Source organism: Furipterus horrens, unplaced genomic scaffold (genome assembly GCF_987537825.1).
Source record: "Furipterus horrens unplaced genomic scaffold, mFurHor1.1.pri manual_scaffold_8, whole genome shotgun sequence".
NCBI lineage: Eukaryota > Metazoa > Chordata > Mammalia > Chiroptera > Furipteridae > Furipterus > Furipterus horrens.
The window spans coordinates 99,419,854-99,447,197 of record NW_028327178.1 but is presented as its reverse complement, the minus strand read 5'-3'; the positions used below and the strand labels follow the sequence as shown (position 1 = coordinate 99,447,197).

General features: G+C 49.7%; 1 protein-coding gene across 1 annotated transcript; it reads right to left on the bottom strand.

The window, feature by feature from the left end:
• Window positions 1–4,981: 4,981 nt before the first annotated feature.
• GDAP1L1 (ganglioside induced differentiation associated protein 1 like 1) lies at window positions 4,982–26,924 on the bottom strand. Its single transcript, XM_090286436.1, has 6 exons — window positions 26,638–26,924; window positions 18,446–18,638; window positions 17,403–17,576; window positions 12,915–13,012; window positions 11,997–12,111; window positions 4,982–6,381 (listed from the first exon to the last, which is right to left on the bottom strand). The coding sequence occupies exons 1-6, from the start codon at window positions 26,815–26,817 to the stop codon at window positions 6,038–6,040; spliced, it is 1,104 nt and encodes a 367-aa protein (XP_090142562.1). The 5' UTR covers window positions 26,818–26,924; the 3' UTR covers window positions 4,982–6,037.
• Between the last annotated feature and the right edge of the window lie 420 nt (window positions 26,925–27,344).

Sequence of the window (27,344 nt, the reverse complement as noted above, 5' to 3'; positions counted from 1 at the left end):
CAAGTACACCAGATGCTTCAGGAAGACCCAGGCATGCCAGAGGGTGGTCTATAAGCGCCATGGTATTCAGAAGCCTGGCACCTTGGTGAAGTTTCTAGGATCCCATGAGTTAGGAAACGTTAGGTTACCCCCTCCAAGTAAAAGGCAAGTTGCTGCTGTTATCCCTAAGGAAAAAGCACAGCTGGTAGCCCTCTGTGGATTTGGGAGGCAATGGACACCTATTTGTGCGCTGCTCCAAACCTTTCACTGAGTAGCCCATGAGACAGCCAGTTTGGATGGGTCCCAAAGCAGACCCATCCACCCCTGCAGCGCAACATGCTCTGCTAATTGAGTTGTATGACCCGTCTATGCAATGGGCTTAAATTGTCTGTGACATTTACAACTGTCTGTATGGAGCCCCCAGCAAGCCCTAACAGGAAAATCTCAGTCCCTATCCCTAGGACTTGGAACAAAGTCATGTCCTCTTCTGCAAACAAGAATTGTTCTTTTGAAATACAGTGTCTGGCTTGCTACTGGGCCCTGGTAGAGACTGAACACTTGACCTTGAGACACCGAGTGACTGTGTAACCTGAGCTGCCCATCATGAGCTGGCTGTCATCTGATCCATCAGGCTATAAAGCCAGGCATGTACTGCAGCATCCTACCATCAAGTGAGAGTGAAACCACTCAGGCTGTGTCACCTCTTCCTGCCACACTGCCACCTCCTCCTCAGTCAATGCCTAAGACCTCATGATGAATTCTTATGACCAACTGATGGAGGAAGGAAAAGCTCAGGCCTGGTGCCAGCTGGGAGCAGATGTCTGCAGAACTACAGGAAGGCCCTGAAAGACATGGGAGAAGGCAAATCCTTTCAGTGAATAGAACTTCAAGCAGTGCAGTCAGCCCTCCATATCTGCAGCTTTGCATCTGTGGATTCAACCAACTGGTTGAAAAATATTTATTATTCTTTCTTTCCTTTTTTTTTTAGAGAGGGGAAGGGAGGGAGAAAGAGAGGGAGAGAAACATCGACTGGTTGCCTTCTGTATGCACCCTAACCTGGGACTGCACCTGCAACCCAGGTGTGTGCCTGACCAGGAATCAAACTGGAGGCCTTTTGATTTCCAGCACAATATTCAACCAGCTGAGCCATGCCGGCCGGAACCCAAAATATATATTTTTTAAATGTTACATTGTTGTTGATGTGTACTGTGCAGTTAGGCTTATGATGGTTTCATCTGTACTGAACAAGTACAGACTTTTTTTTTTTTTTGTCATTTCCTAAACAATACAGTACAACTATTTATATAGCATTTACATTGTATTAGGTGTTATAAGTGATCTAGAGGTGATTCTAAGCATACAAGAGGATGTGTGTAGGTGACATGCAAATACTATGCCATTTTATATAAGGGCTTGAGCATCCATGGATTTTGGTATCCACAGGGGTCCTGGAACCAATTGCCCACAAATAATGAGGGACAACTGTACATATTATGGTTATCTACCTTAATGGAGAAAGAAGTTCAGAAATATGGATCTACACATTTTCATGGGATGGATGTATGATCAGGATTGGAGGATTGGTAAATAAGGTCTGTGGGAGAAGGTATGTGGACCAACCTTTAACAGTGGATACAGAAGAGTATTGATATTTGTATTCTATGCAATTATTCCCCCTAAAGATACCCACTTCAAGCACAGTCTCCCAAACAAGTTGGACCCAAAGAGGACCACACCAAGACACATCATAATTTAAATGCCAAAGGTTAAAGATAAAGAGAGAATCTTAAAAGCAGCAAGGGAAAAGCAGAGAGTTACCTACAAAGGGGTTCCCATAAGACTGTGAGTTGATTTCTCAAAAGAGACTTTGAAGGCAAGAAGGGACTGGTGAGAAGTATTCAAAGTGATGAAAAGCAAGGACCTATAACCAACATTACTCTATCCAGCAAAGCTGTCATTTAGAAGGGAAGGGCAAATAAAGAGCTTCCCAGCCAAGGTAAAGCTAGAGGAGTTCATCATCACCAAGCCATTATTACATGAACTGTTAAAGGGACTTATTCAAGAAAAAGAAGATCAAAACTATGAACATTAAAATGGCAACAAATTCACAAGTATGAACAACTGAATCTGAGAAACAAATTTAGCAAACAACCAACAGGAACAGAATCATAGATATGGGGATAATTTGGAGGGTTATCAACTGGGAAGGGGAAGGGGGAAAACGTACAGGAATTGAGAAACGTAATTGGTAGGTAAAAAATAGGTGGCGGGTGTGTGTGTGTGTGTTAAGAATAATATAGGAAAGGGTGAAGCCAAAAAACTTATATGCACAACCCATGGACATGAACTAAGGGTGGGGGATTGCTGGATGGAACGGGGGTACTGGGTGGAGGGCGGCAAAGGGAGGAAAATTGGGACAACTGTAATAGAGTAAGCAATAAAATATGTTTAAAAAAATAAATAAACATTTTTTAAAAGACCAATTAGCTAAATCCACTGTTCAGGGCCCAGCTGCACAGAACTCTTGATATGGCACCACTCCCCATAGGAACTAGCCACCTAGCGGGAGGTTGATTACATTGACCTATTCCGTCATGGAGGGAGCAACAATTTGTATATTCTGTATACGGATTTGCCTTCTTTGACTGGGGGGAACCGCTCCTTGCGGTTTAGGGAATTGTAGCCCCGGCCTGAGCATGACCTGCCGCCGGCACTCCGGCTATGCTTGTCTTTAAGTCTCAACAATGGCTGCGTGGGAGACATACCCGAAAACCATTCAGAGGGTTTCCGTGGGGATTGGGTTTAAAGAGTATTAATTTGCTTTAGAACTTGCTCTGCTTTCCTTTATCTTATAATTAAGTATAAACAACCTTTAGCAGGGAGTATATGAAACCTTGTACCTAGTGCCAGTGTGGGGTCAAGATGTTTAATAGACCCTGGCACAGACTATTCATTGTACCCGCTGTACTGGAACTTGTCATCAGTTATTGTCAATTGTAACCTAGGCATCTGAAAGCTATTGATGCTTTATGAATGTTGATCTTGTATCTCCCATTTGTATCCTTCTCAATAAAAAGCATAAGGGATGGAGATCTAGCTGCTGTTCTCCACTAGAGAGAGCAAACACCTTCCTTCCCCAAGACATAATAAAGTGTCCTGGGTAAAAGTTATTTCATCAGACATAATAAAGTGTCCTAGGTAAGAGTTTGTTCCGCCGTGGTCACAAAGATTCTGCTGGACAGAGCAGCTTCCAACCGAGCCTAGGGTGTGTGAGGCACCTCCGCCTCATTTAACCACCATGTCCAATGTCACCTTGGTTCCAGTCTTGGTATTCCATTCAACATTGCTTCTGACCAAAGAGTTGATATCACAGCAAAAGAAATGCGACAGTGTGATCATACCTATGGAATTTTCTCATCGTGTATTCTAGTACCTAGAAGCAGCTGGATTTATAGAACATTGAAATGGCCTACTGAAGACTCCCTTCCTTATAGGGCCAGCTGGGAGACACTGCAATGTTTGAGTCCCGTCTACAGAATGCAGTATACACTTTGTACCAATCACAGTGCCGTTTCTCCCACATGCAGAAAACATGGCAATGCTGAGGTGGAGATGGGAGGGACTACTTCCACTATTGCACAAAATAACCCATTCACAAAAATGTCACTTTCCAACTTTGGACTTGGATGGCTAGTGATTACAGTTCTCAAGGAAGGAGTGCCTCTGTGAAGGAATCCACTGATTGTTAGAGGCTGAGACTGCCACGCGGCCGTTTTGAGGTCCTCACACCACTGCAACTACAGGCAAAGAAGCAAGTTCCTCTGCTGGTTGGCGCGATTGGTCCTGATCACCAAGGGGAGATTGGGCTGTTGCTACAGTGCTGGCATGGAAGTCCGTGTAAGAGAACTAAAGGATTCTCTGGGTGCCCTGCTGAACTTCCACATCCAGTAGTAAAAGATTAATGGAGGACTATAGCAGCCCAAGTCTGAGCCTTTCCACCAGTAAAATACCCCAACCATGAGGTTCCGGCTGAGGGCAAAAAGAACATAGAATGGCCAATGGAAAAAAGAGAAATTATAAATATCATCATGGCCTTGGGATTGGTTACTGAAATGAGGGCTAAAGCAGCTATGAGTATTTTCTTTCCTGTTTGTCATGTAAGTGTGTATATGGCATAAAGGAGTGTTGGTGATGGTTAAATTGACATTTTTATCTGTCTGTTTATCTACATTACAGTGTATTGAGGTATGCCTGTGATCTCTAGGACTAGAGGTGGAATGAGAAGAGAATCCAACATCATCCTGAGTGATGTCACTGACTCATGGGGATCTGTGGGTCTCATTTTTGGAGAGAAGATATATCCTCATTTCAGGAGAGCTGTTGGTCCTTTTAGGATTAAAAGTGTTATTCTTAAGTGGAGTTTAATTATGAGTGGGAAGGGTCTGTGTCAATGTTTGAGTAGCCAAAGGGGTAGACAGTCACTAAGTGTTTGTCCTGTCTTGGCCCTGGCTATTTTTTTTCATCTTGATGAAAAAGTTCTTATACATTTTTATAAAATAAATAAAAGTCGTCGTCGGCAGCCGTCCGTCTCAAGAGACGATGGCATAGCTTCTTGAATAAAAGTATGCCTTATGTTACACAGATTATACTTTTTTGGTTTAATGTTCTTTGGCATTTTAACACATTTTCGCCTCGGGGAAATTGTGGGGCATGTCCCCTGGGTGCCCCCTGAAGGTCCATGTACAGGTTAACATGAGCAAATGGCCGTGAACATGCTCTGTAAACTGTGAAGTACTATGTCCAACTGAGGTGGGCTGATGTCAATGGCAGACCTTTGCAAAGTCTATCCAGAAGCCACCCCCCTTTCAACAACTGAGACCTGAACTCAGCACTTGCTAGCCCTCGTGGGCACTGAGCTGGAACCTCATGTCTCTGCCACTCTGACCCCAGCCTTTGGAAATGAGAGCTAGGTGGGCAACACAGGTTTACAAATGAAAGCAAATGCTTCTCCTGGATGCTTTATTGGGGGCTTTCAGTGGTTTCTAAGCATGAGCGGCAGTGACATCCAGACCCTCTCCCAACATGCAAAAGGCACAGGAAAGTGAGACAAGACCAGGGCAGGCAGCGTAGAGGCAGAGATCCCCCTGCGTGGCATGGTGGGGCATGGGACGTGCCCCACAAGTGATGGGAAAGGTGGGCATTAAAGGAGATGGCTCTGGCAGAGGCAGGGAGGACTTGAGGGTTCACCCACCTCCAGACCCCCCTGCACATTGGCCAGGACTGACCTTCTAAGATGGTGCACATGGCTTTTGCTGAAAGTCCACCTTACATGGTGGGAAAAATCAATTCCAGGTGGGAAGGAGATGATGGATGCTGCCCTCAGGGATTATCGGTAAAGTGCCAAACCAAACTCACTGATGACATCCAGAAGGAGTGAGGGTGTGCTCACGGTGCCGGTCCCAGTCACGGCCTGGTGGCTGGTGCCACTGCCTTGGCTTGAGCCAGTGCTGTCTCAGTCCGTGTCCAGGAGAAGAATGGAGTCCCTTCCGATCTTCAGGGGCCTCCCATGGGGTCTCTGGGTCTCTAGCCCCACCCATAGGTACCACTTAGAAGAGTTGAGTCTTGACGTTGGCTTTGTCCTGTGGAGGAGTTCCCTGGGCAAGAGGGAAGGGGAGGCAAGGGGTCAGGCCCTCTGAGCCCCCAGCACCTCCCAGAATCTGGGCCCTGGTGGGTGAAATGGCCTGGGACTCACCTCAGATCCTACCTAGTCCCCACAGTTTTATCTTGAGGCCTTGAATCAAAAGAAAAGGCATTCGTGTTTTGTTTCTGTTCTCTCTCTCTCTGTTTTAGTAGAGCCGTGGCTTCAACTCACGGCATTGGCAATGGCTACTTCTAAACTATGGAATGTTTTCACACTGACAATAGAATTACTCCAAACGAGGGGCAAGGAGGGGCTGTCCAAGTGTTCATGAGACAGTGCGTTACTGAGAGCTCATTGGGGGGTCACACAGCACAGAGACACCAACAGTCAGACACCAAGCCCAGGCCTGGCTTGGCTCTAGATATATTTTTTCTTGAGGTACCAGTAGGCAAAGTAGCCCATCCCACCCAGGGAGCCCATGAGGAAGGAGGCCCCCAAGAAAGATGGCGGTTTCCGCTTGACCAGCCGGAACGCATTGGGGATGACGGCTGATAGCAGGGTGGTGTGAATGTCGCCGAGGACTTTCCGGAAGGCAAAGCGCTTCTGGACCCTCTCAAAGAAGGACTGCAGGTTGGGCCGGCTGCCATCTTCCCAGTATTTCTTGGACAGTCCCAGGAACTTGAGGCGGTGCAGGGTGGCTCCTAGGAGGACGTCAGCGAGGGTGAAGGCACAGCCGCAGAGCCACAGCTCACACTTCTGCCCTAGAGTGGAAGAGAGAGGAGACGGGCGTAGCGGGGATCAGTGTTTCAACCCCCAGGCACTCCCTCCTCTCCCACTGACTCGGGTGCTTGTCTGCCTGCCATGGTGTTTCCCCGGGGTCATGCACTGCTGTGCAACTTTAATGACTGTTGCCACATCCTTATAACTACCCCTGTCAGTTTTTTCTTGAAATCAACAGACTTCTTAAGTGCAATCACTGAGCTTTGGGACTTCAATGTTTAGATTCTGGGCAACGGGAGGAATCAGTGAAAGACCATGAGAAGGAGCGGCCTGGGAGGTGGGACACGACCCACAAGTGTGTGGGAGCCAAGATAAGAAAGTGTCCCAAGGAGAAGGGGGTACTCAGCTGTGTTCAAGTGTTGTGGAAAGAGAGGTCAAGTAAGAGGCGGCCTGAGAACGGCGACTGCATCTGGCAGCTGGTGACCTTGGCCAGAGCAGCTGGAGTAGTGCTGACAATGGAAGCCTGGATGGAAGGAGTTCAGGAGGGAAAGGGAGGAGGAGAACTGGAGATGGCAAGCAAAGGTCACTCTTTCAAGGAGTTTTGCTGTGCTGGAAAGGATGCATTCATCATCTGAGACAGGTTAAGAGTGGTTTTGTAAGTTAGGAGGAGAAAACCAGCATGTGGATGGGAATGATCTGGCAGAGAAGAAGAAATGATTCTACAGGAGAGAGTGGAGAGAATTACCGAGGGGCTGTCCTCAAGTAGCTGAACGTGAGTGGCATCTAGGAAACAAGGGAAGGACTGGTCTTAGCTAGTTTGAGGACAGTTCATCCTTGGTAGTAAGACAGAGTGCGGGATACCATAGTTCATTAAATTGAAGTTGCTGTCAAATGTTAACACAGCCATCCTTCAGAAAACAAGTGATGCCGATTAAGCTATTGGTTGTGAGAAACAGTCCAGTTTCAGAGATGTTAAGGTGTGATTTCACAAAAACGCGTCTTAGAATTGGTAAAATATAGTGATGTGTGGACCCTAATGCCGGCGGGTAAGCAGTGGTGGGGGTCAGAGCTGCGAAAACCTCTCCCTAATGCTTCTGTTTTCTGGGATATAGAAAGAAAGGGATCAGTTGAGAGGGAGGGTGTGGGCAAAGCGGTAGGCGGGTTGAGGAGAAAGGAGAAGGCGTTAAGGAGTCATCTGGAGAGGGGACAGTGGAGGCCTAGGGCAGCAGGAAGGCCGTCCAAGAAGCAAGAGAAACCAGTACACTCGCGTGTTTCTCCAGCCACACTGAGGTTCACAGGTGCAGGTGCTGAGCAGGTGGAGCGTTTGGCTGAGCCAGGTCTGAGGTTTTGCGGCGTGAGTATGACGAAACAAGGGAAGGGCAAGGGAGTGGAGGGTGCAGGCCCAGGAGTGCTCATGGGGGTGACCAGGGATCCACTGCCAGGTATGCAGGGGGCGGTGAGCGTGGTGTGGGGAGGGGCAGTGAAAGGAGGCAGGACCAAGGGGTGGGAGTCCCGGCCACAGTCTGGATGGGCACAGACAGATCAGAGAACAGGACTGAGGACAGCCCTGAGCCACGCCAAGGTTTAGGTACTGCGCAACGAGGCAAAACCAGCAAAGGCGCACGAAGAAGCCTGTGAGGTGGGTGACAGACCAGGATAGGGTGCTAATTTCCTCACTACCATTTGATCAAGTAGGTGCTATTATTATCCCGGTTTTACAGTTGAGGAAACAGGTACATAGCAAGTAAATGGAAGAGCAGAGTCTGGACTTGAACGCAGGCCATCTGGCTCAAGCCTGTGCTTGTAAACCACTACATTACGTTGCTTCTTTCCACATGCAAGTGAACATGGTGTATGCACGTCTCTCCGCCTACACTCAGGCCCCTTTCGATAGGTGCGTTCTTTACCTGGGTGAGTGTGCAGATCTGTCTATGTGTCTGCACCACACATGGTGTGTATGTCTGCTCCAATCCATGCAGCTGACTGTGTATATGTGTGTGAATATCTGCACACATGGGTGTCTGTTTCCATGTGGTGTGAAGACTACCACATATATAAGTGAAGTGTATGCCCACATACATTTGGCTATTTGCCTGCAGACTGATGTTCACAAGCATGTATGTGTGTGACACTATTTTAAAATGTCCATGCCTATGTCTATGTTTGTAGGCAAACACTGATAACCATGACTAAGTATGTATGGGGACACATGTAGCCGTCTGGCATGCCGCCAGAGGGCCGACCCCTTCCCTAGTTGCACATTCTTTCGGCCAGCCCAGCCCCACACACGCCCCATCATGTGCCTTCTCTGAGTCTGCCAGCCGAGTCTGCTGGAGATGGTTATGCTGACCAGTTACTTTTTAAATTCATGACCACAAGGCCCAAGAGGGCACTAGCACTGGCTGGGTCCTGCAATAGTTCTCAAGCAGGCTCGCTTCTCCGTCCCTGCGGAGACAATAGCACATCTTCCATCTCGCCTCACGCCCTCAGTTCTCTCTCAGCTGCTGACGTCACCCCATGCTTCATACAGAAAATAGGAGCCTTCAGACACGAAGGCCCTCACTCCCCATCACGAGGCCCACAAACCCAGGCACGTGCAGGTGCCCCCTGCCACCTCCTGACACAGCGGCGGGCACGATCTACCTGCTCTCAGGGCCAGGCCCTCTGCACCCATCCATCTGATGCTGCCTATGTCCCCTTTGCCTTTCTAGGTCCACTCTCCTCCCTTCTCTGCGCTGCTTTGGCCTGGAAGGAAGACTCTCGCTCTGGGGGTTCAGGCAGTGGGGAGCAGTGGAAGGGGATAGGAGGGTGGTGAGAGTGAGGCCTGTGTCCTGCATCCCTTGGGTTTCTTTCTGCGGATCACCATGGACAGGCTGCGTCCCCAGAATGAAAGTCACAGCTTCTGTCAGGTGGCCCTCTCCACACAGTTTGTCCAGTTTCTGAAACTCCTCCCACCCCTCAACACCTCAGGCCCAGGGTACCACACTTTTCCTTGTGGTTTGTTTCCCTGACACCAGCCCACATATTTGTAAACAGTTCCTGTAATAAGCCCGCCTCGGTTATCCATCTGAGGTCACCCTGTTTGCTGTGGGGACCTGCCTAGACCACTCCCCTCCTGTCCTTTCATAGACTTTGCATCACTACTTTCTCCTTTCCACTAGGATGTTTCTACCAGCCTGAAAACACACTCTTGTATCTACTATTAAAAAATAAAAATCCTCCCTTTACCCCTCAGCCTTCTTTAGCCCCCACCCATTTCTCTATTCCCTTCTACAGATAAACTTCACAAAAGAGTGGTCTGCACTTCCTCCCATTCACTCTTCAGCCTTTTGCCCTTACACTCCAGTGAAACTGCTCTTGGCATGAGACAAAATCCAGGGGCGCTTCCCTATCCTTGGTTACCGCAGACTCCCAGACCCTTTCTGGGTGCTTATGACACAGGGTCCTCCTACCTCACTAGCCACCCCATCTCAGTTGTCTTCTCTGCTTCTCCCCCTCTCCCAGGGTGGGAGAACCACAGGGCAGGTGTGACACCCCTCCCTTCGGTGGAGCCCGATTCTCCTCCCCTTGGCCATGGGCTGTGTTTTATTCCTTAGAATACAATGTGGCAGACGTGACAGTGGCTCCCATAAAAAGCACCGTGGCTTCTGCTTCTTCTCCCTCCCTCTTGGATTGCTTGTTCAAGGGGAAGCCAGCTGCTGTGTTGCAAAGGAACTCAAGCAGCCCTACCGAGATGCCCATGTGGTCAGGAGCCAAGGTCTCCTGCCAATAGCCAGTGGGGAACTGGAAGGTCTAGTTAGAACCCTGAGGATAAGCCATCTTGGAAGCCAGTCCTCCAGCTCAGCTGACTGCAGCCCCAGCCAACAGCCTGACTGCAGCCTGTATCGCACACCCTAAAGAGAGCCACCCAGCTAAGCTGCTCTGGAATTCCTGATCCACAGAGCATGTGTGATATGAGAAAAGCTTTCTGTTTGAGCTGCTAGGTTCAGGAGCAATCTGTTTCGCAGCAGTAGATAATGGGTACAGCGGGTCTCAATCCCTGTTTTGGTCTCCACTCACTCCTGGATGAAATTATCCAATTCTATGGCTTTAATCACCACATATGTGCTGAAGACGTGTGAATCTCTTTCTCTAAATTCTGACCTCTCCTTTGAAAGTGACACTGGACTATGTAATGGCTTCTGTGAGAGCCCCTCTTGGGTGTCTCAAAGTCATCTCAAACTTACTGTGTCTCAAAGTGAACATTTGGTCCTCTTTGTCCTTATCAGGAAACGGTAGCACTCAGCAGCTGGCTCCATGTAGGGGTCTTAACTAGGACATTATAATACCTCCCAATCCTGGGCTCTGCCCTACAAGGAGAAAAGTGGAGGGCATCCCCCCTAGGAAGGTTTGAGGGCACCCTGGTAGGTGAATGAGCACCAGAGACCATGTGGGCCCAGCCAGTCCGAACTTTAAAACCCACAGCCACGTCCCTGGGCCCCTGCTGCCTCCCTCAGCCCAGAGGGACACAAGGACTGCCCACACCTCTCCATATTGAACAACCCCAGTCATCTGGCCATCAGGCAGTGCAATGCTGCCTCCTCTTGTAAGACCTCAGGGCCAAAACAAGGAGTGGCTACAGGAGGCCCTCAGGTTAGGATCACCTGAGGAATGTGTGTCCCCTGCTATTCTCCAGGGCCGTCAACTCTGGCCCTGTTTTTAATTTTCACAAGAGTGCAACAAGGGTTAAGGTTTTAAGTTGCATTATTGTCATCCCATGTTACAGATGAGGAAACTGAGGCTCTAATAGGGAAAACTACTTGTCCAAGTCGCACAAGACAGGCAGCAAAGCTGGAACTCTAACTCAAATCTGTCTGACTCTACACTCATCTTTTAGAGCACTGTGCTCCACAACTTTTCAATAGGCACACAGAAGGTGTGTGTGCATGTGCATGTGTGTGTGTGTGAGAGTTGCACAGGCTCCATAAATTGTGTAGTTGAATAGACAAGACTAACAGCCTGCCTAAAACAGAGCAATGGGAATGAAATTTGAAGAAGAGCTGTTACAAAGATGTAAAAGGAAGAAGGAGCTGAGTGCTGTGGAGAGAGTGCTCCCGGCTGAATGAACTGCAGGAGCAAAGGTGCAGAGGTGGGAGAGAAGCTGAACTGCTCAGGGTTCAGAGAAAAGAGCCTCTTGAGAACAGAAACAGTCAAGTCAGAGAGTCTGGGTGAGCCTGGATGTCTGGCTGCAGCACAAAGAAGCCATAATACATCCTTGACCAGGGGGAAGGTCACCACCACCACCACCACCTCATTATCCTCATTAGCCTTTATTAAATACCTACTGTGTGCTAAGTGCTGATCTAGCACTCTACATGTGTTATTTCACGCAATTTCTCAACATCTCTCTGAGGTAGGTCTTACTATTATCCCCGTTTTATAGGTGGAAACTGAGGTCCAGGGAGGTGAAGTACCTGACCCATTGTCATTCAACTAGTAAGTGGCCAAGCTAGGACTTAAACCTAGGTCTGCCTAACTCCATGGCCCATGATCCTAACTACCTGGGAGGGGTCCTCTGAGATCTTTGGGAGGAAAAAGGAGACTAGAACTTGTCAGGGTCTGGGTGGGGAAGGATGGATGGGCACCAGCACCTACCTACCCCAGGGTTGGTACCCACCCTCATTCTCAAGCTTCCTCTTCTCCAGCTCGGCCTCGATCTGGTCCAACACCATGGCCAGCTCCCCGAGGATCTTCTTCAGGTAACTCACATCATCATGCTCCAGGATCTTGGCCTGGGGACAGGATAGGCAGAAGCCAGAGGAGCTGAGTTGGCCGCCATAGAGCTGGGATGACCAGAGCTTGGCCCAACACCCTCCTGCAAACCCAGCCTCCAAATATCCCGAGATATCCCCTGTTACAAAGCACCCTCAGCTGGTGCTCACAACATTCCTGTGAGCTTCGCTGTCCTGCCCAGATCCCTTTCATGGGGCTGGTACCCTCATACACCAGCTGCTGGGAGGGTTGGTTGATAGTGGCTCATAGCTGCCCCTTTTCCAGAGAATTGCTCTTGGCCAATGAGGAGGTGCCCAGAAATAGTCAGGAGGTTATCCCACACCCTTCAACCTTTCAAAACCCGCCTCCCCCGCCAGGCAATCTGTAGCTAATGGCTGACTGATACAAGGATATAAAAGGTTGGCCCCTGGCCTCAAGGTGGATCGACTTTGTGGTGCCACTTGTGTTCCAGAGCTCCCTGTCGGATCAGGTGAACTTGGCCCTTTCTTTATTTCTGTCCCTCTGACTCTTACCAGGTGCTCCTCAGGACACTCCCTCAACATCCAAGAACCTCTGTACAATGCAGGCTCTGCTTTTAGGGACACAACCCCAAGGCATGAGGAAACTGAGGCTCCAGGGGGACAGTGGCTGGCCCAAGGTCAAAGAGCCAGTAAACGACAGAGGAGATGGGACTGGAAAAGCAAGCCAAAGGACTTCTCGTTTCATGTCATCAGCTGATGCTCTACCTCGGACCAGCTACTCCCAGTCATCCTTTTCCGTGGGAAAGACGCTGGGAAAGAGGAGCAGGCCTGGACGCACTCACCATGAGCTTCTTCTGTTTAGAGAGGTAGGGCTCCGAGAGCTGGGGCTCCTCTTCATGGTCCAGTTTCATGAGGTCCGTGGTGGCACTGGCTAAATGTCCTGCGGAAAGAACAGGAAAGGCCATGTCCTTCTGACACCCACTGTCACCCCATCCCTTCCCTCACAAACTTGAGTGGGTCCCACACAAACATTGGCCTGGGAAGGAACAATACAAACAGCCAACCCTTAGAAGGCACAGCAGACTGCAACACACAGACGGGCGAGGTGCCCTCCTGCTGTGCGCTCAGGATGGTGGGAGACGGACATGTAAGGAGACTACTAACAATGCAGCGTAGTCGATCTGTGACGAAGAGCAGACAGAATGGTGTGGGACCCAGAGGGCCACCTGCCTGTGGCACAGGCATCAATAAACCTCTCTGAAGAAGCCACACTACTCTTGGGGATGAGTAGGAGTTTGTCAGAAATGAATATAATGCTAAACTTGGAAAAACTCATACATACTTCACTGAGTGTCTCCCCCAAATCCCTTCTGTCTTGATGAAACAGGTTCAGAGGTCTAAATAGGGTTCCATGCTATTGAATGACAGCAGGTTTTGAACCTGGGTCTGCCTGATTCTTGGTCTAGCGCTCACTCATTGCACCTGCAAGGAAAAACTTGTTCATTACAAGAAAAACTGTAAGAGACCTTTGGTGTCTTGATGAGGCAATGTCCCTGAAAATTTAGGGACTTGACAACCTATCTTTTTTTGGAAAACTGGCCTTGATGCCAAAACGGCAAGGGTGACAGGAAGTGAGTCAATGATGGGAATTCAAGTCAGCTCCTTGAGAATTATCCTTAATGGGAGAGACAAAGTGCCCTATACTCTAACTTCAGAAGTCTTTAACTGTGAAAGTCTAACTGTAAACTATGGGTTTTACAAGAGGAGGTGGAAATATTAAGTGGAAGAAGATCTTGGGTCTGTTCCCTCATCGGGGCAGGACTCTGGATTCTTGGCCAGTAAGTCTGGGACACGGCAGGTCAAGGGTGTGGTGGGGCCCCAGTCCTGCTCTGCCCCCTCCCCTGGGTCCCTCCATTTGGACATCCTTAGCTTCTCGAAAACATCCTGGCCCAACCAATCTCATCATCTTCCCTGTTCCTTCCTGGCGTTCTCCCCAAATTGCAGCATCCCCCCAAATTGCAACATCCCCCAACACACTCTACACCAAGCCAGATGCCTAAGGGTTGTTCTCGACCCTTCCTGCCCCCTCCTCCCCACACCAAATCAGTCCCAGGTCCTGTTGCTTCTTCCTCCTTAATATTTTTCATATTTACCTTCTTCCTTTCAACCCTCTCATTATCCCTATTAATCTTCGGCCTGGATGATTTTGACTCACCCCCGTCACGTGCAGTTTCTCCACACCAAGCCCTTCCCCCACTTCTACCAGAGAGATCTTCCTCAAAACACACTTGCCCATGCCACTTCTCACTTAAACCCCATCCCAGGCTCCTCACTGCTCTCAGATAATGTCCAAGCTCCTCAACGGGCCTTAAAAGACCCAGCAGGACCCTCACTGACTCCATCTTTCACTGAGTTACCCCGCCTGTCCAGATGATAACATTTTAGCCACTCCAAAGGCTGGACATTCCCTGAATGTGCCCGACCATTCCAAACCTCCAGGCCATTGCTCACACTCTTCTTTCTCCCAGAATAGGCTTCCTCTATATTCCTGAAAACTCCCTTTCAGATCCAGCTCAATACCACCTCCACCATGAAGCCCTTCCTGATCTTCTATATCTGATCTCAGTGCCTTCGCCCTCCAGTGTACACTGTACAGATTTCTGCCAGAGAATGCATACACACTAATCAGGGCTGCCATTGCACAACTCCATTCACATTGCTGTCTATGTGAAAAGTGCTCCATGGATTGTGCAGTGCACAACTGATACTGGTATACACAGAGATTTTGATGCTAATGTACTTATCCCACTAGAATGTGAGCTTCTGGAGAGCAGTGGCTATGTCAGATTTATCCCTGTTCTCTTAAAACCCAGTAGAGACCTGGCACAGAGAAAGAACTCAGTGAGTGTTGAATGAATGAATGAATGAATGAAATGGAATGGCTGAGTAAATAAGTAACCAAAGTTGTTCAGTACTTGCCTTCTGGGATTTCACCATTCACCACCCTGTCTCCTGGCCTGATAAAAACCCAGTAAACACATTCTCAGGTCTTTCGGCTTTGGGGCTATATTAAGCCTCATTGATGTTTTATGAATGTGAAGGTCAAGCACAGCACCTTCTCTTGCCAGTCAAAGGATTTGCTTATATGGCTTTCATTAGACTCCAGGGGAGCAGACCAGGTCAAGGAAAGACCTTGGACTTCTGTATCCCATGGGCTCTTTCCACACCGCTCCAGCAGGGCTGGAGCCCTGGGATCATCTTAGCCTCTTGAAAGGAAGAAGCAGGCTGGCCTGCTCTGGACCCTCCGTTGCCTTTCAGGCACCTTCAAATGGCATAGGGTAGGAAGGGGGAGCAACTCCAGCCTCCAGAACCACTTAGGGATTGCCTCCCTCTAGTCCAGGCCACCATCATTGCTCACTTACATGACAGTCAGGACCCACTAACTGCCCTGCCCATCCCCAGATGGGTGATCTTTGTAAAACGCAGATCTGATCATGTCACTTTCCATCACTCTTTCTCCACTGCTCTTTTGGTAAAATTCCAGTTCTGCCAGACCTACTCCCCAGACTCACACCATGACCACTTGCACCCCCCTTGGGCTACACTTCAGCCACACCAAACTCCCTTTGGTCCCCAGGACACAGCATGCCCTCTCCTACTCTTGAATCTGAAAGAATTCTCCTTCTCCTTCCCTTTCTCCATCCTTGGATGTTGGTCATCCTTGGACATGGCTGTACTTCAAAATCCTTCCACGACCCCAGAGGTTGGGATGGGCATCTTCTGTTGTCCCACAGCCTCCTTATCATAACATTGATACTAGGTTAAAAAATTTTAAACAGTTTTGTTTTGAGCAGATTATGCATACATACTTGTTTAAAAATTCAAACAACATTAAATAATGCACAGGAAAGAGTAAACCTCTCTCCTCTCAACGTGTAGTCCCTTATTTCCACTCCCCCAAAACCAAGCAGTACTGGCATCTTCTCATGCCTCCTTCCCAAAACATTGCTTACTTTTGCAAGTACTTGCATATCCATTTAACCTCCTTTTAAATATATTAATGATAGCACACTGATGCATTTTTTGTCTTCACTTTTTTCTACTCACTAATATATCTTAGAGAACATTCCATATGCTTTTTTTTTTTAAACAGCTGCACAGTATTCTATTGCATGAGAGGACTAGAATTTATTTACCCAGTTCCCAATTCAAGGACAGCTGGGTTATTTCCAACCTCTTGCTAGTACCTCTCATGCTGCAATGACTATCCTTGTACATACTTCTTGGTGCACATATCCAAGCATAACTGCAGGATAACCTCCAAGGTGTGGTCCTTTCTATGTCTGATATAAAGAGCCAGACTGCCCTTGCGAGTTTGTTCAAATTCACTTAGTTCCACACTGTAATTACCTGGCCACTTGCCTTTCCGCTTCCACGAAACTGTGACCCTGGGATGAGAGAAGTTGCGTCTCTCCTCATAAGTCCCCAACCCCCTTCCCAGGGCCTGGGTCATAAAAAACCTCATAAATATTGTTGACTGAATGGAATGAGGTCGAGTTCCACAACCCGTCCCCTTCCCACCTTTGAACATCAGCCTCATTCCTTTGAGAGGGGGGAGTAACCATATACTGGGTACCTGTCATCTACTTAGAATCGTCATGCTTTGTCTGCAGACCCCCCCCCCCCCCGGGGTCTGCACAGAGCCTGGACAGAAGTCTGTGAACACTTGTTGATGGATACACTGATTTAATCCAACCCCCACCTACTGGATGCTGGTAACAAAAGGATGAACGAGGCCGTGGGCACAGCCAGGCTAACAATACATGGGTGATGCTTGAATCAGAAATCAGAGATCCCACAGGGGGCCTTGCCAGATCTGTGCAGCCCTCCTTGGTGACACCAAACTGAGCCACCAACCACAGCCTTGCCTTGCCTGGGCCCTGACACCAGGAGTCTGGGGCTGGGACCCCTGTGGGAGGTAACCCACCTCTCCATGGACAAGAGAAGCCTCTGGGGAGGCAAGTAACCTTGTAGCCTCTGTGTGGGATTGCAGGACAAAAGTAAGGGGCAGGGGAGGGGAATGAGAGAAAGCAAGCAAAAGGCAGAGAGAGAGAGGAAGCGAGTGAGAGAGAGAGAGAGAGAGAAGCACCCAGAGTGAGAGCCACAGATATTAATAGAGGGAGGCAGAAGACAGGAAGGAGGCGAGAAGGAGGGAGAAGAAGGAAAGTAGGAGACACACTAGTGAGAGAGCAAGAAGAGGAGAGAGGACTCCCACTGAAAGGGAGCAGGTGGGCAAAGAAGGGGGTCAGCGAGGGGTCCCGGGTACTCACTGCGGATCTCGGCCGTGGCGTACTTGGGGATCATGGAGTCCGTGGTGAGCTCCGGGTGCAGGATGCAGCCGTGGGTGTAGGCGTCCATGGGCAGTGCGTCCAGCAGCTCGCGGTACTGCAGCACCCGCGCGTGCTGTGGGCTGCCCGCCTCGGGCATCAGGGCCACCACGTTCTCTGTGAGGCACAGCCAGTGGCTGGACCAGGGTCATGGGCCAACTTGGCTACCCGCCCCCTGATTCAGGGGGCCAACCTGTGGCGCCCCAACTTCCCTGACTGGGAATCGAACTGGTGACCTTTCACTCTACAGAATAACCCTCAGCTGAGCCACACTTGTCAGGGTCCTCCTTGATTTTTTTTTTTTTAATTTTTAATTTTTTTTTAAACCTCCTTGATTTTTAAATGTCGGCAATTAATTCACATTCATTTCAAACAGTGCATGTCTGGGCTGTGATCCCCTCCCAGTTGTTGTTTTCAGGCTCTGCTGTGAGCTGTGAGCCCCTGAATCAGAGCAAGGCCATTGGGAGGGAGGCAGGAGGCGACAGGATTCTATAGGGTTCTGGGGTATTGGCCCTATTCTTGTCCGCAAGGCTCCAGTATATCTGGGCCTGTGTCTGGGCTTCCTGGGAATCTCTGGCCCCAACTATGCTTACAGGGCCTCAGGGGGCTGGGTCTGCTGGTGCCCTGCCATCCCTGGAAGATCTCTTCCCTGCCTGCGGGGACTTAGAAGGCAGTTTAGGTCCTGTTCATGCCCAAGGGGCTCTCAAGGGTCTATGATCATGCCTGTGACTCTAAACTTCTTGGGGGAGGAGCCTATTGCCCCAAAGCTTTAGGGGTGGTGGTGGTGAATCTAGACCATGTACTTTTTCTGTAGTACCAGGGAGAGGGGTTGGTGGGTCCCAGGCGATCTGTGGCTATGTAGCTTTGTGGTTCATCCTGGGGGAGACCTGGCCTTACCCATGGCCCTAGTGGGTTTCCCCTGGCTTCCCAAGCATTCGGGACCCCATCTGAGCCTATAGGGCCCCAGGTGGGTGCGGCAGCCATACCTCCTGTGAAGGTACGTTCCACGTAGTCAATGATCTGGTCATAGTCGCTGATGATGTTGTCACGATGGATGATGACGGGCACCTCCTCACCCAGGTTGAGCCGCATGAACCAGGGCTCCTTGTGCTCACTCTGTGGCAGGCTCACGTCCCGCTCCTCACATGCCAGGCCCTTCTCTGCGATCACCAGCCGCACCTGCACGTGCCAGGGTCAGAGCGGGGAAGGCGGGTGGACACACAGGGACACACTGCCCAGGTGGGAGGAGGCATGTGGGGAGGGAGGTCAGAGGTCACACACAGGGTGGGGACACTGTTTCTTCCAGTCCATTCTTGGGCCCCTAAATAGGAGGGAGGGGATCTATCTCCCAGGGGCCTGGGGCCTGGCAGTAGCAGGGCTGAGTTTCATAGCTGGGCATACCTGGGATAGAAATCCCAGTTATGCTGTGTGAGTTTGGGCAGATTCCTTAAACTTTCTAAACTTTAGCTTCCTTATTTGAAAAATGAAAGAATTAATAGTACCAATCCAGCGTCTGGTATATAGATGGCACTCAATTCACAATTATCATTATCACAATTAGACTCTTAGCCTGGCATTCAGGGGTGGAATCAGCCAGGAAATTTGCAGAAATTCTTATCCTGATCAGCTCAATTTTTCAAATTATTTGAGAAACAAAGTGAGGTGAAAAATAATTTGCCAACATCTGTCAAGCCCTTTACTGTCCCCAAATGCCTTCCCATCTGGTTGCTGGATGCTCATAATAGCCTCCCAGAAGAGGGCAGACCAGGGGCTATCTCCCTATTTTTCTTGATGAGAAAACTAAGCCCATAGAGGGTAAGTAACTTACCCAAAGTCACAGAGAAATTTAGCAGTAGACCTATACCTACAAGCAATGGTCACTGACTCCCAGATCAGTGCTCTCTGCCCTGGGAGGCTCCTTCCAGGGTGTTCTGGGTCTTCCCCCTCCTTAGTTTTTCTCTATGTTTCCAGGGGGTCCCAGACAAACATTTGAGTTACTAGAAGCTAATGAAGATCCTTGAGGCAGGGGTGTATCCTGACCCAACCCAAAACTTCTGAGCTGGAAAATAGCGATCACTTAGTCCAACTGTCCCCTTCCTGTGACTGAGACTCACAAAGGAGGCTGGACTTATCCAAGGTCCCCCAGCAAAAAGATAGCAAGTGGCTCCACCTGTCCTGAGCATCAATGTCCCTACACACCCAATTGGAAGCTGTGGGGACTGGGCATCCCCAGCCTCCCTCCTGGATGCCAGGAGTTTAAAACCCAGAAGGGGCAGCATGGGGTCCTGTTCAGTATGTTGGACTGGGTTCCAGACTGTGTCAGTTCAAATCCCACCTCGAGCACTTACTTGCTGGATACTTGGCTTTACAAATAACTTTAAATCTGTGTGCCTTGGTTTCCTCACCTGTCCAATGGGAGTCCCACTAACATTTCCTTCAGAGGACTGTTGTGAGAATTAGTCCCTGTGGAACAGTGCCTGACATACAATAGAGGTAATGTGTCTTAGCTACTTGCATTGGACTAGGTTTTGGAGGCAGACAGACATGGACTTAAAGCCTGGTTCTGCTGTTTATTTGCTGTGTGACCTTGGGCAAGTCACTTGACCTCTCTGATCCCCAGTTTCTGTGGCCCAAGGCTGAGATGGGATGAGACGGGTAAAGTCCCAGCACAGGAGGTTAATGCATGGTTTCTAGCCTCACTATTATCACATAACACACACACTCTTCACAGACTGCCCACAACCCCTGGCTGATGTCCTAGAGTGCTTCGTGCCCCACGCTCACAGCTGACACAAACAACCTCTTCTATTTAGTGAGCTGTGGGAAGGGCGATGTACTTGGCACCTGAACTCTGAACACTCATTTGCAGATTCATTTTCTCCTTTAGCCAGAAGCAGGTCCTGCCGATGGCGCTGGGAGGCAGGCGCTCAGTTCTGCAGCCTGGCTCCGCCATGGCAGTACAGTGTGACCTTAGAGCTATCACAGCCCCTTCCTGAGCCTCCTCTTTCTCATTAGTAAACGAGGGGCGGCAGCCCTGCAGGGGGCTGACACTAGAGTCAGACCACGCAGGAGACAGGGCCGTGGGAGGGAACGGCTGGGTCTGTCTGAGAAACGGGGAGGAACTGTGGCAGGGTGAGCACCCAGGGGGCGGCGTCTGTTGGGCCTGGGTGTGTGAGTGTGTGAGTGTGCGTGCCTGAGCATGAGTGGCAACTGTGTGAGTGAGCAAATGTGTGTGTGTGCCTGTGTGTGCATATGCGTGCATGAGTGTGGGTATGGGTGAGTGTACCAGTGTGAGTATTCAAGTACTGTGTGAGTGCGTGTGCACTAGTGTGGCTATGACTGAGTGTGCGTGAGTGAGAAAGCCTGTGTGTGTGTACATCTGAGCTCATGGGTAGTGACTGTGCCCTGGAGAAGCCCCAGAGTAGTTGAGGCTGAAGTTTGACTGCAACCAAACCTCCCCATTCCCTTCTCGCTCCACCCAGTCACCCAGCCTCTGGGCCAAGTGGGGCCTCTGAATGGATGGAAAGAGAAACCAGACCAAGCCTTTGCCCTTGGCAAGTCCAGACATTTGGCCTCTGTCCTGGCAGGGCATCTGCCCTGCCCCGACACACAGTCAGGGTTCCAGGTGCGGCGGCTGCCTAGGGAGGGGACTATCTTTAGAGGCATAAGAGTCCTGCTTGGAGCTGCCTCGGGTCACATCGGCAAACAGCCAAGGAGACTATCTCCTTTGCTGAGCTGAAGGCCAGAGCCATGCGCCATCCTGCGGGGGCGGAGGGTGCAGAAGGAAACCAGGCCCAGGGGAAGGGCATCTAGTTACCAAGGCCATCTGCCATCTCTGCCTCCTGGGGGCTGAACCACACTTAGGTGGTCACCACTCAGTGTGGCCAGACATCAACCACCTCTGCGCAAACTATCTTCGTGGGTGCCTGAAATTCAGCCACTGGTGCTTCATTGTCATGGTCAGGCACTGTCCCTCCTCACCCAAGCCCTTGTTTCTGAGGCCTCTGTGATGGGTTGGCTTGCTGTCTCTTCCTATCTATTCGGTTGCTGTGTGACTTCGCAAAAGACGCATAGAATCTCTGAGCATTAGTTTTATTTATCTCAAATACCTTAGTTTTAAATTAGTAAACTTTATATTTTAGAGCAGAATCAAATACTTCTTTTTTAATGTAGCATCTATGGCTTACAAATTCATCAATTTCTAACTCTTTCTTATCAAGTGTCTACTCTGCACCAGGTCCTGTTCTAAGTATGGGAGGCTCAGGAGTCAGTGAACCAGAACCCCTGCCCTCAGGAAGCTGACATCCTAGTGGAGCAGACACATGATAAGCAGTTAATATGATAGGATATGTCAAAAGACAGTGAGTGCAACAGAAAAAAAACAAAAAAAAAACGTAAACATCAGGGTACAATTGGGGATGCCAGGGTATCAGGGAGACAGGTGACAATTTTAAATAGGGTCATCTATTGGGGCCGGCCTCTTTGAAAAGGTGACCTTTGAATGAAGTGAGGGAGTGCTCCACATAGGGATCTGGGAAAGACTGTTCCAGGCAGGGGACAGCCAGTGAAAAAGACATGTGTGAGGAGGCCAGTGTGGCTGGAGCAGGATGGACAGGGGGAGGGGGAGAGGAGAGGGGAGGAGGTCAGAAAGGATTGTGCACAGGAACTTATAATTGAGACTCCTAGACCCAGGGGTCCATGAATAAATTTAGAGAGTCCTTGAACTAGGATGGGAAAATTACATGTTTATTTTCAGTAATCTCAAACTGACATTTAGCTTTTCCTTCAATTATGAGTGTAGGCGACAAAGCACGGTAGTGTTAGCAGTGCCTGGAATATTGTCACCACTAGGAAGCAGATATTTTCATCACTTCACAGTTGTGGCAGTTACACTCATCACGACTTCAGCATCACAGTAGTTATCAGTCCTGCCACTAGATTGTGTTATATAATGGGTTAATATAGAAACATGTCATTATATAACAAACTTGTTTTAAAAATATGTCAATAGCTACACTTCAATATGATTCATTTCCTTTCTAATCTAATAATCCTATGTATTTTATTTTATTCAATTAAAAGCATTATTCTGAGAAAGGTCCAGAGGCCTCCCCTGACTGATGAGGGATCCATGACCCAAAGCAAGGTTAGGATCTTGCAGTAGGGCCTGAGGCTATTATGAGGACTCTGGCTTTTTCCCAGAGTGACTTGGGGAGCCACTGCAGGCTTCTAATCAGAGTGATAAGATCACAGTTTTTACCTGGGGGCTTCCTGGGGGTGAGGTAAATGGTCAAGTGCAGCAGTATAGACAGTGCTGGGGGCCAGTTCCCGAGAACTTGTAAGGCAAGGCTAGGTTGAGAGGTGGAGGTCACTTGCTTCCCTCCTGCCACATCTGGGAGGTGGCTTCTGGGAGAACTGCTCCTTCTTGGATGTCAAGACTGCTCCACGGTAGGACCCAGACCTGGGACTCTTTACTCTTGGGGGCTGAAGATTGGGCCAGGGGCTCCCTACAGGTACATCCAAGGCAAGGGCAGATCCTGAGAGGATGGGGGTAACCTGGAACCAAGTTTGCTGCAGGGAGCCGGGAATGGTCCTCAGAAACTCACCCCAGTGTAAAGAACAACAATAATAATAGCTAACTGATACATAGAACTGTATTAAGATCTTTAAACATATTAACTCATATAATCCTTGCAAAAATCTAATGAGGTAGGTACTAGTATTATGCTCCTTTTACAAAAAAGAAAACAGGCAGAGAGATAGTAACTTGCCCAAAGTCACACAGCTAGTAAGTAGCAATCTTGTTTTTAAAAAACTGCCTTGTGTGAGGATAAAAGGATTCTCAGAGTGCTGGGGGCACACAGAAGTAAAGCAGTTCTTCCCACCTGGCAATGGAGGGAGGCAAATTGCATCAAACATCTAGTCCATTTTCCTGTTGTGGAAACTGAGAACCAGAGAGGGTCAGGACCTACTTGAGGTCACACAGCCAGTGAGTGGGAGAGTCAGCACAAGAATGCTGGTGTCTTGACTCCTTGCAATTTTTGCTCCTGTGAACCTCCCCAAAGGAGAAGGGGCTAAGAGCAGGAATAGCCTCAGAAGCACCCTAACATCTCCACCATGCAATGAGAGCCTCCTCTGAGCGCTGTGGCCCCAAATGATGGCCTATGATGGTGCCTGAAAGCTCACTATTAGAGTGCAGTTTTTAAAGACATTGAGCTAAGTGTGTGACTGTGAATATCATGTGATCTTCACAACCCTGTTCATAACCCTCTGCATACTCCTAAGCATATGAGGGAGATGAGACCTAAGAAAGGTGAAGCCCTCGCCAGGCGGCTCAGTTGGTTGGAGCATTGTCCTGTACACCAAAAGGTTGCGGGTTTGGTCCCCGGTGAGGGCATACACCTAGGTTGCAAGTTCAATCCCCAATTGGGGGGCGTACAGGAGGCAACAGATAGATGTTTCTCTCTCACACTGATGTCTCTCTTTCTCTTTCTCCATCCCCCTCCTTCCTCTTCTTCTGTATCAATAAAAGCATGTCCTCAGGTGAGGATTAAAAAGAAAGAAAGGTCAAAAATTCATGGAGCTAGGGAGTGGCAGAGTTGTAAATGTAAGTGTAGGTACAGTTACTGAGTATTTGCTATGTGCCAGGTGCTGTGCTAGGTGATTTAGATGGATACATTTGCTGAATCCTTGCAATGACCCTATCAGAGAGCTGCTATTAATATTCTCAATTTACACATGTGATAAATGAGGTGCGGAGGTTAAGCAACCTGCTCAAGATTACCCAGTTGGTCAGTGGTGGAGCTAAGATTGAAGCCTGGATAGTCTGGCTTTGAGTCTGGGCTCTGGACCCCTCACTGTCCTGCTGCCCTCTGGCTCTGGAATAGTCTCCAGATGCTCATGGAGCCACCATCACTCCTGGGGGTGGGCTATTTCTGCTATTAATAGTTCCTGTGCCATTAAGGACAGGCTTCTCACATGCTCCACATGGGAAACTATTCCCTGTGTGCAGATAAGGCCCTTTGGGACTGAAAGGATGAGAGGAAACTCACCTACTAAACTCCTACTATATGCTAGATAGTTAACACAAGTCCATTCCTCTCAATTCCTCAGGAATTCTTCAGGGTAGGATGCAAAATTCCCCTTTTACAGATGAGAATATTGATGCAAGAGAAGTGCAGTGACTTATCCAAGGTCACACAGCCAGTAGCACTCGGTGAAACTGGAACCCAGGACTGACTGCAGAGCTCATGCCCTTTCTGCCAGGCTAGGCTGCCTCTAGTACCCACCATGGGCCCCTGGGCAGGAGGGAGGCCCTGGCAGAGAAAGCAGGAAGATGCTCAGGCTAGCTTAGTCAGAGGCTTGGTTACAAATGGGTTGCAGTGGGTGGTTCCATCCCAGACTAGGGGGCCACTTTCTCCGTGAGCTCAGGTTAAACAGAAAATATTCCATTCAGGGAAGAGGAGGGGTTTCCCCCAGAAGATGGGGATGAGAAGTGAACCCTCTGCCTCCCATCCAGTCCCCACCATTGGGGCCTGGCTCCTGAGGTTCTGGGTTGGAGGAGATACTAACACCTGGAGGTAAGGCTGATTAATCTCCAAACCCCCAACACCCAACAACTTGCATAAAACTGGGCACACAGGTGTTCAGTACACTTGTGTAAAACTTATGGATGAGTCCCAGTGAGACTTAGGTTAATCTGACCTCTCCTCCACTTAGTATTTTAACCACACCATAGCATCCATTATCAACAGAGCCTTGACGCCACGCCAGGCACTGCCATCAGCACCTTGTGTGCATCATCTCATTTCACCACCACAATAGCCCTCTGAGGAAGGTACTGCCATTAGCTCCATTTTACAGATTATAAAACTGAGGCTTTGGAGAGGCAAAGTGACCTGTCCAAAGCCCCATAATAAGTTATTGGGGAAGATGGCAGTCTCACTGGGGATCATCCGGCCTCAGAGTCTATCCTCAAATGGAGACTGTTGGACCAGCTTTATCAGCATCACTTGGTAGCTCGTTAGAAATGCAGCACCTTGGGTCCCACGCCATAATACTGAGTCAGAATCTCAGTGGGTGGGGGAGGGACCCAGCAGTCTGTGCTTTAACCAGGATTATGCAGGGATTCCAAGGCACGATCGAGTCTGAGTAGTGCCAGTCTAGAACAGTAAGTTATACCGCCTCTTCAACAACCCTCACAGCAACCCTGAGAGGGGCTGGTATTATAAGTAGCTATTATTATTATTATCCCATTTTTCAGAATATAAAACTGAGCCTGGACCGAGCCTCAAACCCAAATGTTTTGGTTTCAAGGTCCTTTCTCTTTAAAGAATCCGTTTCCCCATCTGGAAAATGCGTGAAGGGAACAAGAGGATCTTCCAGAGACAGGCAATGGGCCTTAAAGCTGGGCCCTGGCCATGGTGCTGAATCCGTGCCCCCCACACAGGACAGCCGCCCGGGTGAGAGATTGCGCCCCTAGAGGCAGACACTCCTGTCTTCATAGGCGCAGTGCCGGGCCCTCGTGCCCAGAAGCGGGAACCCCAATAACTCAGCACCAGGCTGTATCCCCAACTAACCCTCAGCTCCTCTGAGTCTGAGAAATGACCAAGAGGCCCTGTGTGCCTTTAAGAGTAAAATACAGATTTTACGTCTGTCTGGGCTGGTCTAAGAAGAGTTAACTCCCTCCTTCTATAGCCAGGGGGAGGGGGTGGGCTAGAGACAGACCCTCCAAGCCAGAAGGCCCCCAGCAGTGCAGAGGGGCCGAGGAGCTGAGACCCGAAGGCCTGTAGTATCCGGGACAGCAACTCGGAGGGAGGGCTACCGGGGTTGGGGGCTGGACCCCAGGAAGCGCTCCTCCTACCTCCAAGAGGCCGCCTTCCCAGCAATGCCCATTCCCTTCCCCTTGCCTTTGTCTCTCTTCTCAGCCCTCCAGCAGACTGGGAGGGAAAGAGGATGGATATTCCTAGAATTGGGGACGGTACTCCTGGGGCCCAAGACAGGGCCAGTCGCCTCCAAGGAGAGCAGCCCGGCCTCTCCCATACTCCGGCCCGGAAACCCCAGATTCCACCCGCCGTCTTACCCCACATCCTCAGACCCCTTAAGCCCTCCGGGATCCCCTCCCCCAAGCCTCTTGGCCACCAGGCGCATCCGGTCCTCCTGCTTTCTCTGGCCATACCTTCTGCGAGCTGAAGGACTGGGTCCAATGGTACAGAACCAGGCTCTCCTTGGGCCAATGGGCGGGGCTGGCAGCCTCGGGCGCGTCGGGGGTCTCCGCAGGCTTGGCCGCATCGCTCTCTAGCGCCGAGATGGGCCACCAGCTGCAGTTGGTGGGGGTCAGGTTGTTGGGGGTCGCCATGACAGCCCGGAATCCGAGGGAGGAAAGGAGGAGGCTTCGGCGGAGGCTGGCTCTCTCTCACCCAGCATCACATGGCCTCTCGGAGCCTGCCCCTCTCCTTCGCTCCCTCCTCCCCTCTCCGTCAATGTCATTACTCACTGGGCGAGTGGGGGAGGGAGCGAGGGGATCCCCGGAGCTCCTTCCCTCCTCCTCCCTTGGCCCGCCCCTGGCCCGTGCTAGCAAGCCACCCTCGTAGGGTGCGTGGAGCAATGGGGAAGTGGGCCATGACCCCCAGGTAGCTCCTGTCTGGCCAGTCCCTTGCCGATGATTCCCTCATTGTAAATGCATTCTGCCTTTCGATCTTCTAAGCAGCAAGTTCTTCTTTAGGACAACTAGTTATAGAGATCTATTTCTTTTATAAATTAAGAGTCTGGAAATAACTTGTCTGTCTATGAAGCTGTTATTTTGTAACTTTTCTCCCGAAGAGCCTTTAAGAGCAGAAGGGAATAAACTGGTTTATTGTGCGCCCAGGCACTGTTCTAAAGGCT